Genomic DNA, 14303 nt, shown 5'->3' with positions numbered 1-14303 from the left:
CAGCCTTCACAGCTGGGGCCCGCCGACCATACAGAGCAGCTTCTTTTTGGTCCAGGGAGCTGCTTGCTCCTCCCTATGGCCACTGTCCAAGGTGAAGTGCAGGACGCGCACTGTGTGACCTGTACTTAGCTGCTAGACAGCGAGTCGCTCATCAACTTGGCCTGGCTTGGACCTTCCAGAACAGCCAAGGTTTATGAGAGACACCAAATTCTTAGATACAAGAACATTAAGTTGGAGCTGATAATCCACAGCCGTGGAGGTTAACAAAGTTACCTTCAAAAAAACAAAATCCTCTTTTGTGTGAAGACGGAAGTTCAAAAAAGATCACACAGAGTCTGAAACTGTCATATCCACACACCTCCTCCCCTGTGCCTACATCATGTCAGAAATACTCAGCATTCAAGTAATACACACTTTACTAAATGAATAAAATCTGCAAACCCATTGTCAACTGTGGGTGCTAGGCAACATCAAAGCCAAGACATCATTCAGGTGCTTACTTCAAGTCATACATCAATTTTCACATCTCCTAAGGAATGGCTATAGCTCTGATTCTGGCCCGGAGAAAATGATTCGAATAATGAAAGTTTCATATGAAACTGTCTGTGTGTTAATGAATGATGACAACAATTTTTATGAACACAAACACATACAGCTACACATATGCACAAAAGTCCTCATCTGTGTCCATATGTATGACCAAATGGAGAGAGGACTAATAATTTATACAATTAACATTGTTTGTTTTTAAGACAATTACTTGAGAGCTTTTTACATATCTCTCAAATAAACTCTGGGACTCTCTCCACTGTTCCTAATACCGCCAAACTTTGGAGAGATGACTTCAACCAAAAAAAATAAAAAGCACTTGTAAATTCCCCGGATTAGTGAGAACCCCTTCAACTATCTCACTGCTATTTTTCTTAGGAAAGCTAGAATCCCTGAGGGACCACCAGCCCAGTACTGGCCGAAGTGTTAGAAATGGACAGATTCCTCCACAAGTGGTAAAGTATATAAATGAGGCGATTTCAGTGAGCTACAGGGCTGTTCTTATTTTTAAAACAGCTTTAAAATGTGTATATACTCTGAATCAGGAACCGTATTCCAACAAAATAATTTAAATATTCACAAAGATTTTACTAGAAGAAAAACTGATTAGAGAATGTGAAAAAGACCCCAAGACAATGGAAATGTCCAACAACTATGGAATGGTTAACCTTACTGTGCACGTCCTTCAAATTGTCACACTGTCCCTCAACTATACCTCAACAAAGTTTTTAAAATGAAGTAATATACAAACAAAAAAAAGGATGACGGAAGTAATATTAATTACATGGAAATATTATTAGGTATAAAAAGCAGGCTACAAAGAGTGTGAACATTGTAACTCTCCTTTTGCAAAGCCTGTGCATGTGTGTGTGTATATCTAAAAGAAATACAAAAAGGGGGCGCCTGGGTGGCTCAGTCAGTTAAGTGGCTGCCTTCTGCTCAGGTCAAGATCTCAGGGTCCTGGAATCGAGCCCCGCATCGGGCTCTCCACTCAGTCAGCGGCAAGTCTGCTTCTCCCTCTCCCTCTGTGATCTCTCGCTTTCTCCTCTCAAATAAATAAATAAAATCTTAAAAAAGAAAAAGCAAATACAAGAAATACAAAAAGGATATACACCAATGATGTTAAAAATATCTCTGGGAAGGCAGATTATAAATGATTCTTATTTCTCCTTCGCTGTTTACTTATATTTATTTTTTAAATAACATAATTTTTTTGTTCAGGAGAGAAAGCTAATTCGAAAGACTGTCTTGAGTTTTTTTGTAAATACATGAATTTAACTTTTCTTCTCTCTTGACTTTTCTGACCAGGGTGGTGCTACAGCTTACTCATACTCCAACAGCATAATTTTCCTGTCACATAGCCAAGTGGGAAGGAAACTGTAAGAATCCTGCCCTTTCGTTCTTGGAAATGCTCCCCCTGTTCTTCTGTTTAGCACTGGAAGGACACAGGATAAACTGTCCACTTGACTGGGTGCGTAGGCATAGACAAAGAACAAGGATGTTTTATTGAAAGCCCAAGAGAGGCAGTGTTATTCACTACACTGGACTTAGGGTGGCAGGTATGATTTCTTTTCTTTCAATTAAAATAAAATACCTCATTTCGGAGAGTCCTTTTTTGTTTATTGAGATGTAACTGGCATACAATATTATGTGAGTTTCAGGTGTACAGCATAGTGATTCCACGTTTGTATACATTGTGACACGATCACCGCGGTGTCTACTTACCATCTGTCACCATACAAAGTTAATACAATATTATTGCCTACTTCGCCCATGCTGTACATAACATCACGGTGACTTATCTATTTTGTACTTGAACATTTGTGCTTCTTGATCTCCTCCACACATTTTGCTGACCCTCCAAGCCCTCTCCTCTCTAGCAACCATCAACCTGTTCCCTCTGTAATGATAACTCTGGGTTTGGTTTTTGTTTTGTTTTTTAGAGTCCCTGTGAAAGCGAAATCATGTGGTGCTTGCCTTTCTCTGACTTTTATTACTTAGTATAATACCCTCTAGGTCCATCCATGTGGTCACAAATGGCTGAGTAGTATTCCATTATATCTATATTTCTCATCTTCTTTATCCATTCATCCATCAGTGATCAGTAGACATTTAGGTTGTTTCCATATCTTGGCTATTGTAAGTAATGCTGCCATGAACATAGGAATGTGTGTATCTTTTCAAATTAATGTTTCCATTATTTTTCAGATAGACACCTAGTCGCTGAATTGCTGGATCATATGGTAGTTTTAATTTTAATGTTTTGAGGAACCTCCACACTGTTTTCCAGAATGGCTGCACCAATTTACATTCCCACCAACCGTGCACAAGGGTTCACTTTCTCCACATGTTCTCCAACATTCGTTATTTCTTGTCTTCAGTAGTCATCCTGAAGGATGACTTACATCCAGTTGTAAGTGAACATCTCATTGTTGTTTTGGTTTGCATTTCCCTGATGATGAGTTACATTGAGCATCTTTCAAGTACCTGTTGGTCATCTGTATGTATCCTCTGGAAAAATGTCTATTCAGATGTTCTGTCCATCTTTTATCTGGGCTGTTTTTTGTTATTGAACTGTATGAGCTCTTTATATGTTTTGGATATTAACCCCTTGAGAAGACTCTTAATACCTGCTTTTAAAAAAGCACTGTCCATTCCTTGACTTTCCTTACCTGACACCATTGCCTTGCTCAGGTTGAGCCAACACGTTTCCCCACAGCTTCACTTCCTTCCACACATATGTTTCAAGCTTAAACTAGGAATGGAACTTCAAAATTCCACAAGGATGGAAAAATTCAATTCAGGTTTGAAACATTGTGCTCTGCCAAAGTGACACTCTCATTGCTCCTATGTTGCCCATTTTGCCCCACGACCCCTCCTGGGACCAACTGGAACGAGAGACCTTGAGTAATGACAAGCAGGTGAGTAATCTCTGAATCTCATTATGGCTCCAAGTAAGGGGAAAAACTCCAGCTGCATTTCTTCAGTGTTTCCTAAAAATTTCCACAGGTCCTGCTTAGGCAACCTCTGCCTTCCCCAGCTGGAAATCTGCCCAGGAGTCATGACTAACTGCATTCCAAATTGCAGGATCTATTTAATTTGTACAGTTTCTATTCCCAAAGTTTCCTGTTAATTAATTAAAGTCTTGCTTTAAGTTTAATTGAGAAGCCAGGTTTCCTTATAAGAAAAATGTCTTTCTCTCATCTTTTTAATCTGAGCAAAAGATCTGAAAAATAGCTGGGCATCAAATGAGCAGCTTGACATGAGCTGCGGAACCCAGCAGAAGAGGCAGGAGGCTGCATGGCTCCAGCGCCTCCTTCCTCCATCCCCAAAAGTAGCATGACTTTGAACTGATGCGAGACGGTAAGGAGGACACCAAACATGAGCCAGAGAAACACCATTCCTTCCCGTAACAGAGGGCAACAGGAAAGCATAAGAGATAAATGCAAACCGGAAACTCACCCAAGATCTGGCCTTGAGTTGTTTGTCTGTCTGAAACCTGGCTGCATGGAACAAATCAACATGGCTTACGGATTACAAATCGTTAAAATACTAGTAACTATAACACGCTTTTCAAAGAAAGGAATTCAATGACCGCAGTTCACATAAAGCACATGCGGTGTCAACGTCCTCTCTGGTTATCCATGTGCAACATGGAGAAAGAATTCAGACATGCCTCCCCAGTCCTCAGTCTGGGGAGTAGTGGTTCTTTGGGGCCCCTCTACAGGTCGAGATGAGTTACAGAGCAAGGCAATGACACAGATAATAAGTAATAATGTTGACGAGACAAATACATAGCATCAGTGTTCACTCTTTTTCTTCTCAAGCAGAAAGGGCAGTGTCCCTTTGAGGAGTGTTCAGGCTAAACTGTGTCCCCTTAGAATTCCTATGTTGAGTCCCAGACCCCCAGTCCCTCAGAATGGGATGGTAGTTAGAGACAGAGCCTTTAAAGAGGGGATGAAGTTAAAATAAGGCTGTGAGGGGTGTCTCCTAATCCAATCTGACTGGTGTCTTTATAAGAAAAGGAAATGTGGACCCTCAGAGAGACGTGAGGAATGAGTGGAGGAAAGACCACATGAGGGCAGAGCCGGAAGGCAGCCATCTGCAAACCGAGGAGACCACAGAAGAAACCAATGCTGCCAACACCTGGATCTTGGACTTCCAGCCCCCGAAACTATGAGACAATAAATTTCTGTTGTTTAAGCTACCCAGTCTGTGATATTTTGTTATGGCAGCCCTAGCAAACAAATATAATGGAAACAAAACAAAACAAAAAAACAAAACTGAAGCTCCTAACATGTATTTTTCCTCATTGTCAAAATATGTAACTGCCAGCCTTGGAGGTCCCAGAGCTCAGCCCCAGATCTCTATTCAGGGTACAAATCACATGGACCCCTGCTTTCAGTGTATTTCACACTGTAATTGCAATTATGATTGCAATTCTGCTAAATTTGGAAGCATTAACACAGTATCATTCTGAATGTTCAAATGTGTAAGCCCCTGGATACTTAGGTATCCATGGCAGAAGCACCGAGTATTAGCAAGCTACATTACGACCAGTTCTAGTACATTGATTGCTTTTGATACATCAATGGCTGGGACTCAGATAATAATTGTGGGGGCATTTTTACATTTTCATTTAACACGCTGTAAATGTGACTGAGGCTGAAGCCCCCAGGGCTCACTGTCCCACCAGAATCAGTGATGGGCATGAAAAAGGACCTTCCGTATGCGGCAACCACGTGAAGTCATCCACAGTGACCAGTGAAGGTGTTTATAATCACAACTCTCACTCCCCTGCTCATTTGTACCAAAGAATGAGGGATCAGATACACTCCACACTAGACCTCAGCCTGGAGCCTCCAACACAGGTAAAACGTTTTCTCCTTTTCCTTGGTCAAGCCCCTGAGATCCAAAAATTTATTCAGCTTCCCTTGAGCCGTTGCAAACTCCATCTCCAATTTATAGAAGGCACACCGGGATTCCCGTAACACCCAGAATTTGAGTTTCCCTGCTCTGCTCCAAGTTGATGTTCACCAAAAATTTAATTAGCCCTCATTAAAAAAATAAACGATACCTGTCTACAATCGACCCTTTCCAAATCACCCAAGCCTGCTTGCCGATAAAAAAAAAAAAAAAAAGAATTTGTCACAAGTGCCACCTGCAGAGGCCACGTGTAGGAGATGGAAGGAAGGAACGAAGGAACAAAAGAATGAAGGAAGGGAGAGGGTCAAGATGGGTCTGCAACATGCACAGTCAACGGTTCATTCTTTGCATCACCAGGTACTGAAGAGACATCTAAATGGCCCAGGCTTAAACACCAATTCTCAGTGACATTTAACTCTTTCCCCATAAATATCTATACCAACTTTGCACATCACTGATTTAGCATATTAATATGCAATTAACTGCCATGGCATCTTCACACGCTCTAATTTACATGCTCTAATAGTGAATGCCAGTAGCACCTGACCATACGGGAATGAGCAGCTACATGTGGACCCTACCCTGGCGTTCGGTGGTCAGGGGAGTTATCTGTCCACACATGTAAGAGCTATCCCATCCTGTTCCTTATACTCCCCAATCACACCACAGAATCAAAGCCTTCCCTGAGAAGGGGAGCTCCCCAAGGAGAAATGCCCATCCCTCTCTTGATTGTGACGGAACTCAAACTCCTTCCAGGCCCATTCACTGACACCTCCTCTGTCAAGTTCCGTGAGCTGTAACTGGTCCAACCTCTGGACTCCCCCGCTCTCAGAAGGAATTATACCTCAGCTGAATTCTGCCACCATATGTTTTTTTAATGGCAAGGCTCATATCTTCTTAAATTCTACCGACTTCCACTCTTTATACACAGTACTTAACAAATATTTATTGTATTTAATTTTAAATAATTAAGGATATACACTTCATCATTTAAATGATAACTTTTTTAAGTAAGCTCCATGCCCAGCACAGAGCCCGGCGTGGGGCTTGAATCCACGACCCCGAGATCAAGACCTGAGCTGAGATCAGGAGTCGGATGCTTAACCAACTGAGCCACCCAGGTGCCCCTCAAATGATAATCTTTTAAAAATTACTTCAGAGATGTTATTTTGAGCTTGTCTAAGACTTCGAAACATAAGGATTTTGTGGGGTGGGGGTAGCAGTCAATCTCTGGTCTTTAAAACTAGAAACTGCAAGTACAAGGAAAGGAACAAATAACCCAGAATACTGGAAAGAACAGGACAGCCTCGAAGTCTGAGTAAAAGGTGCTTACTCGGTGCCGCTTTCAACCATCTGCGTGAGGAGAGAGACGCCATCGAGATTTATGAACTCCTGGGCAAACGTGACATCCCGGGAAAGGCTGGCTAAGTCCTTCAAGGCTTCCAGCTTGGCATCCATACTCGACGACTGGATTCGTTCATGCAGCTGCTGGGCATTTTGAGCCTCATCGAGGATGAAAACAAAAGGAAGAGTATGCACAGAGGAAACCACAACAGACAAAAAATTACCGTTTCGTTGAAAAACGAAGCTACAGAGGCCAAAAGCACAAGACCATAGGCATACTCTATACCGGGGGCAGGTTTCCAACCATAATGACTCCATCTTCAGGCGACAGCTGTTAATTTCATGATGGGAATCAACTGCCTTCCTGACAGAGCCCATATTTCCATCCCTTGGAAAAGCAAGAGCACAAAAACAATAAAGCCCCTGAAAAGGAACTGGAGTGGCAGTGAGGAGGGGAAAATGGGGAAAATGTTTACCTTTTAAGTAAAATTATTATCTACAAATGACAAAAAAAAGCTATTTGCTTAGTTAAGCAATTACACAAATTTATGCAGCACCTGTTCAGTCAATATTCTGAGTAATAACTGCCTACATGCCGTGTTCAGAAGCTTCATTAGACACCCAAATAATCTTTCCCAGTTACTGAAAATTTTCCAGCACAACAAAATGGTGCTTATAAATTTCACTTTTCAATGCCATGTGTTTCACATGCATTGACTAATTACTGCATAAATATCAAACAAAATAATTTGGAAACCAAATCAGCCGCTTTGCCTATAATTAGACTTCTTTTTAAGGTATCTGCCCTTGGCTACGACACGCCGGGCAGGGAGGAATGGAAATATATTGGAGGAGCTGACCTTCTGGATAATAACTTGCCGTTTCTATTTCTCATTCATCCAGTAATGGTTTTCATATCTACTTTTCAGCTGGGGCAGACAGGAAGAAAAATAAAATACTAAATTTTTCTGTCTGTATTTCTGCTTAATGGAAATAACTCAACATCTGCTGTACTTATTATCTAACTCAAAACTGCAATGTGCCTTTGCCATCCTCATATTCTCCCTCTTGGGCACTTGCTTTTTCCTTTGAAGCTCGTTATATTTCAGAGAAAGGGGAAGAGGGCGTAGTTGTCCCCAACAGTGAGGTTATCTTCTGAACAGAAACTCATGAGAACTCCCCAAGGAGCCCCATGTGAGCTCTAACGGGGTCAAGATTGCAGAGGGAAAGAAGAGAATCCACACAGGTTCTGACAGCAAAGGTTCTCCACCGCAACAGGTTCCACAGCCCAGGTCCCCCTTTCGTTTCACCTGGAAGTAGCACCCAGAAGGGAAGGGGACCCAGCAGGGAAACTAATGCCAACCCTCCAGGGACCAAGACAGGAATGAACCCCACGCCCCCTCCCCCACTTGGTCAGAGACACACAGTGGTCTCCCATTGTAGTTATAACCACCAACTGACACCTTGCATCAGAAATAAGGAGGGGGCGAAGGAAGGAGGAGAACGAGAACTCTCTCTACTCATTCACAGATCCCTAGATATCTGACAAATCACCCCAACCCTAAATCCCATGTTTTTAAGAGGGAGAATGGAGGGTTGAGCAAGAATCACTTCATCTTCTAAAATCACTCAAAGATACACTGTTCTTACAATTTCCAAATGGACATACAGCATTAACATATATTTAACCCAAGTGGATGACTTTGAATTGCTCGAAAAATACATTTTTCTCCAAGCAGGATGTCGGCATTTACTGTACAGATGATGATAATAAGGAGTACTCAAAGATTATCTCACTGTCAGTATTAATGTTAACTAACAGTGTTGGGTGCTGCTAATACTAGTAATAAAAACAGCGGAAGTTACCTGGGGCTTTTTATGAGCCACTCTTCTAAATACCCTCATGAAGGAATTCATTTAATTTACACAGTAATCCTATCAGGCAGGTGTCCTCACCATCTTCATTGTACACAGGAAACTGAAGTGCAAGAGAAGTTCTATAACTTGGCCGAGGTCACAGAGGCAGAAGTCAGCACAGATGCACGTTACCTAAAGCAGCGTAAATGCGCACACACATGTAGGGGTGTGTGCGTTCTGTCTGGCTACAGGGAGAGTTCAGCCAAGGTAGATGAAAGAACGGAACATCCTTATGGCGTAACACCATTTGCTCATTTCTTGATGGTACACTAACACTTCCTAGCGAATTTGATGGAGACGGTTCTATTTTTTTAACATTTTTTGTGTGTATAAAAGTGAAAGAGTTAGCATATGCTGACCCATATTGTTCAGTTAAACATAAAATAATAAAAAAAAAATCTACTGGGGCACCTGGGTGGCTCAGTCGTTAGGCGTCTGCCTTCGGCTCGGGTCATGATCCCAGGGTCCTGGGATTGAGTCCCGCATCGGGCTCCCTGCTCCGCGGGAGGCCTGCTTCTCCCTCTCCCACTCCCCCTGCTTGTACTCCCTCTCTCGCTGTCTCTCTCTCTGTCAAATAAATAAATAAAATCTTTAAAAAAAAAAAAATCTACTAACAAGTGAACTTTATAGAGCCAAAATACCTTGCTTCTAGAATAATGTCCAATTCTAGACCCTAGGGCTAACAGCCAAATCGTAAAATGCTTGTTTAACATGCAGATTCCTGGACCTCCTCTAGATATTGTAATTCAGCTTCTCTGTAGAGGCCCAAACATCAGCATGTTTAGAGTTCCACCAATGATTCAGGCTTGGGGACCCCTGCTCTTTAGAACACGTAACCCAGCCTCTTGTCGGTGGACCCCATCTTATGATGCTGCCCTGCGCAGTGGCGTCCACATCCTACCATTCACCGTGCTGGGAATGTGAAGGTCACGACCTGAAGAGCACGGACTTTCGGGACGCCGAAAAACGTCACCCTGCCACACCTAACCTTCTTCGGAGGAGTGGCTTACATTGTGGAAATGTTCACGAATCCATGGCAATAAAAAAAAAAAAAAAAAAAGAACTAATGTCTTCTTTGGCTTAGAGATCTCGGTGTAAAAACCAAGCCTCTCTAGTTCTAAGACCTAACAAAAGGCAAGGTGTACTCTTTCTGCCCAGCGAGCAGATGAGCAATTGTAACAGGATAAACAGCAACTACAAAAATCAGCTGAAACGGTGGTCTCGAAAGGTCAACTTAGCATTAATTCATGCTGACTAAAGTAAGGTCAATGCTAAGTCAGACAAAAATGTCTCAGCTCATCATGTGGCCACTGAAAAATGAGCATGAATGATAATTTCCAGTAATTGGAAAGAAGGCATCAGAAGACGTTTTGGCCAACTCCAGCCATGCATTCTGTCGAGCTTGTCCCGTGTTTAGGTTCAAGATGTTATTGGGTAAAATGTTTAGGAGTTTTTAAGCCTCTCTAATGTAATTTTCAACAAGAAGAATGTGTGGTAGAGTACCCACAATTTAACTTTAGCCAGATGCTTTTCCCAATTTTTAAATTTATTTTTAGCCTACCACATGGCTTCAGTGGAAACTGAAAATAAGATTTAGACACAGTTTTTGTCACATATGCAGAGTGAAAATAGTAACACTTGGTGTATTTTGTGCAGATTATTTTTTAGGAAAGCAATAAAATGCACTGTGAAATAATCCAGTTTAAATATGCTAATGTTACTATCCAAAGTATCTACAAGCAAGTAAGAAAAATGAAGATAAGCTACACAGCCAGCTACAGTAGTCTAAATATTCTATAGCATTTTGTTTAGCAGCTTTTATTTGGAAGACTTTAAAGTGTTTTTATCTAGAATCAGCTGTCAATGAAACAGATTAAGTGGCAAATATTTCTCAAACTACATTATTATGAATCGTCATCATAACTGGCCAAAACTAGAAAATGCTTCAACACTCTCTCTCACTTTTACACATAGACACACCCTGACTTTAAAGAGAGGCAATGGGTTGTCTTTGGTTTGGTTTGCTTTGTTTGTTGACTGAATTTGCTTAGATGGCTTTAGGTGGATGTGTTGGGCAGGTGGGTGAAAACCCATCAGGAGAGCTGAGTTATCCCACCTGTAATACAAGAATTATTGAAATGACCACCAAACTCAAACCTTAAAGTCAGTTTACTTGCACTTAACCTGAAATAAAAGCTTCCTCCTCTGTAATGGGAAATATAAGGAAGGGCATTCCTGCTAATCCAGGACCTTCTGTTTTGCACTCAAGTCACCCTCAAAAACTAACATCTCATAATCACATATAGCAGAACTGGAGAGCAAAGTATTTACTGGAAAGCTATACACTAAGATCAACTTACTGGAGATGTGGTTAATCGAAGGATAGTGCCATTTTTTATTTCATTGCGATTCTGGAAAAGAAAAATAAAATATGTAAATCTTCAAATTTTAGAAGCTGGTAAAAAAAAAAGAGAGCAAAGGCAAAAATAATCTAGCAGTAACACTATATGATAAGAATTCTTATGATTCGGTTTATTGTCACTTTATTCTCAAAATTATTGAGTAATTTTTAATTATTTCTACAAAGAACTTTAAACTGGGTCTCAGGTATATTAACTTTATATCAAGTCATAGGCAGCATTCAGCACAGAAGTGAATATAAATACAAAGAATAAGAATATGGGGCCCAAGAATAGCAAACAAAAAAAAGCAAGTTTGAAACAAGGCAAAGGATCATAGGGGAAGAGAGGAAAAAATGAAACAAGAATAAACCAGAGAGGGAGACAAACCATAAGAGACTCTTTTTTTTTTTTTTTAAAGATTTTATTTATTTATTTGACAGAGACAGAGATAGCGGGAGCAGGAATACAAGCAGCAGGAGTGGGAGAGGGAGAAGCAGGCTTCCCGCCGAGGAGGGAGCCTGATGTGGGACTCGATCCCAGGACTCTGGGATCATGACCTGAGCCGAAGGCAGACGCTTAACGACTAAGCCACCCAGGCACCCTCAAACCATAAGAGACTCTTAATCTCAGGAAACAAAATGAGGGTTGCTGGAGTGGAGGGGGGTGGGAGGGATGGGGTGGCTAGGTGATGGACATTGGGGAGGGTATGTGCTTCTGGTGAGCACTGTGTATTGCGTTAAGACTGCTGAATCACAGACCTGTACCCCTGAAACAAATAATACATTATATGTTAATAATAATAAAAAAGAAAGGTTATTTAGAAAATATGACCTAGCAATTCTGCTAGGATTAAAGCATACGTTTACCCAAAAACTTGTACATGAATGCTCACAAAAACATTATTCATAATAGCCAAAAGTTGTAAACAACCCAAATGTCCATCAATTGACGAATGGATAAACAAACTGTGGTATCCCCATTCAACAGAATATTATTGGGTAATAAAAAGAAGTATCGATACATGCTAGAACATGAATGAACCTTGAAAACATTACACTAAGTGAAAGAATCCTGATGCAAAGACCACATATGTTATGATTCCATGTGTATGAAATGTCCAGAATAGGCAAATCCATTGAGACAGAAAGGAGATTAGTGGTTTCCAGGGGCTCGTGGCGGTGGGGGGGCGGGGAGGGGATGGGAATGAATACTGACAGTCACAGGGTTTCTTTTCCAGGTGATGTAAATGTTCTAAAATTGATTGTGGTGGTGATTTCACAAACCTATGAATACATTAAAAACCACTGAACTGAACATTTGAAACAGTGAATTTGGAGGAATGTGAATTCTCAGTAAAGCTATTTTTTGTAAAGGTTCTATTCAGGAGTTTGGTTTCTTAACATTTGCCGGCTTTAAGTGCATGTCGCCTTTTTTTTTAAAGATTTTATTTATTTACTTGAAAGAGTACAAGCAGGGGGAGTGGCAGAGGGGAAGGGAGAAGCAGGCTCCCCGCTGAGTAGGGAGCCTGATGCAGGGCTCGAACCCAGGACCCTGGGATCATGACCTGAGCCGAAGGCAGACGCTTAACCGACTGAGCCACCCAGGGCCCCTTGCATGTCACCTTAATGTTAAGAACAAACAGCATAAATAAGCAGATCCCAAATCAGTCTTCTTCCACTTGGCAGGTATATTTGAGGTGAGTGTTCTGAAGCTGTCATTTAGCATCTCCGGCATTGGAAGGAGAATTTCCCTGGCAGTTTTATTTCCTGCCACCAGAGTACGCACCACACTCAGCTTTCAGGAGGTGACCTGATGGGAGTCACACAAGCACATGCCCCACTCTGGAGCACAGAGGCCAGGAAGTTAATAAAGTGCCATGAGGCTCATTGTCCTGCATCATTCTGGACAAGCCACAAAGCTAGAATTTGCTCAGCAGGTACACTGAGGTGGTGGGAAATTTCTCAGGATAAGATGCCAAAGAACACATAGAACACTCGCTCTCTCCCTCAGCCAATTCTGACTACTTACTGGAAAAGGAATTTTCTAAAATAATTACCTGAAAGGGAGCAGGCTTCAGGCCCGTATTGTCTCCCAAAGAAAATCTAACCTGAATGTTTTATACCGAGTACAGGATGGCCTGAAAGCCCTACTCTGCCAGATCCAACCACCCACCTTGGGCAATTCCAGCCCAATCTAGAGCATCCCCGCCTCCTCCCGCCCCCCCCAGACACCCTGCGCTTCCTCTTGAAAAAGCAAGCTCCTCATTACTGGAAGTGTCCAGCAAGGGTTGAATGACACCAGGGGCAGGAATGGTGAAATTAATTTCAGTCATTTAAAAAATCTTTGAATCCTAAAGTTCTGTGGCTCTATGAGAACTGGGAGAGGAAGAGAGCAAAGACTCATGATAGAATATTAAGGAAGCTGAACACACAGTATATCTCTTTCCTGCTCTGGTTCTAAATGAATTGAGAAAGAAGAGAGTCAGAAGATGAAAAACCTAAAATATCCCCTTTATTAGTTTTCATGGAGAACAAGGCTCAGAGGGAGAACCAGTAGACAGTGAACTGGGCCCTCAGGTTGGCAGACCTGTTGAGGTAAGACCTAAAGCAGTTTCCTTCCCAGAGGAAAGAGGGGCCCAGTTTATTCTTTCCAAAGAGCTAGTCAAGGAGAAAAAGAGGCCCTGCTGATAAAAGCAGCCAGGAGGATTTAGGATAATATCTCATCATGGAAATTTGGGGTGGGGGTAAAGCATTCCTAATAATAGCAATAAACATTTATTGGAAGTCACTGAGCTGAAGGATTGTTGGGTTTTGTTGTCATCCTTATTTAACCATCATAATGACTCTATGCCCGGTTTTTTAAAGAATTTTTTTAAAGGAATCTCTACACCCAATGTGGGACTCAAACTCACAAGCCCAAGATCAAGAGTTGCATGCTCTACTGACTAAGCCAGCCAGGTGTCCCCAACTCCATGCCCATTTTAAAGATAAGAAACCAAAGTTGCTGAGAAGGTAAGTCACTTGCTCAACATCATGGAGGGGGAAGGGAGATGCAAACCCATCCTGGAGGGAAGGGGAGCTGTGACACCAGAAGCTGTGCTCTATCGCTCTGGAAGAAGACAAAGATCTTGCCTTTATCCTAAGAGGAGCATTATCCTCATCAACT

At 41.7% G+C, this 14303-nt stretch overlaps 1 protein-coding gene across 8 annotated transcripts in view; it reads right to left on the bottom strand.

Moving 5' to 3' along the window:
• Positions 1-14303, bottom strand: part of ELMO1 (engulfment and cell motility 1) — a 518756-nt gene that overhangs the window by 348842 nt on the left and 155611 nt on the right. For all 8 annotated transcript variants that reach the window (XM_081800259.1, XM_081800257.1, XM_081800260.1 and 5 more), the window contains 2 exons: positions 11097-11147; positions 6809-6978 (listed from right to left, as the gene is read on the bottom strand). In XM_081800259.1, coding sequence (XP_081656385.1) covers positions 6809-6978; positions 11097-11147 — 221 coding nt within the window. The remainder of the gene's footprint in view (positions 1-6808; positions 6979-11096; positions 11148-14303) is intronic.

The sequence above is a fragment of the Leptonychotes weddellii genome, chromosome 12 (genome assembly GCF_054177405.1).
Source record: "Leptonychotes weddellii isolate Sample4059 chromosome 12, ASM5417740v2, whole genome shotgun sequence".
Taxonomy (NCBI): Eukaryota; Metazoa; Chordata; class Mammalia; order Carnivora; family Phocidae; genus Leptonychotes; species Leptonychotes weddellii.
The sequence above is the reverse complement of the archived record's forward strand: the minus strand, read 5'-3'. Positions and strand labels throughout refer to the sequence as shown.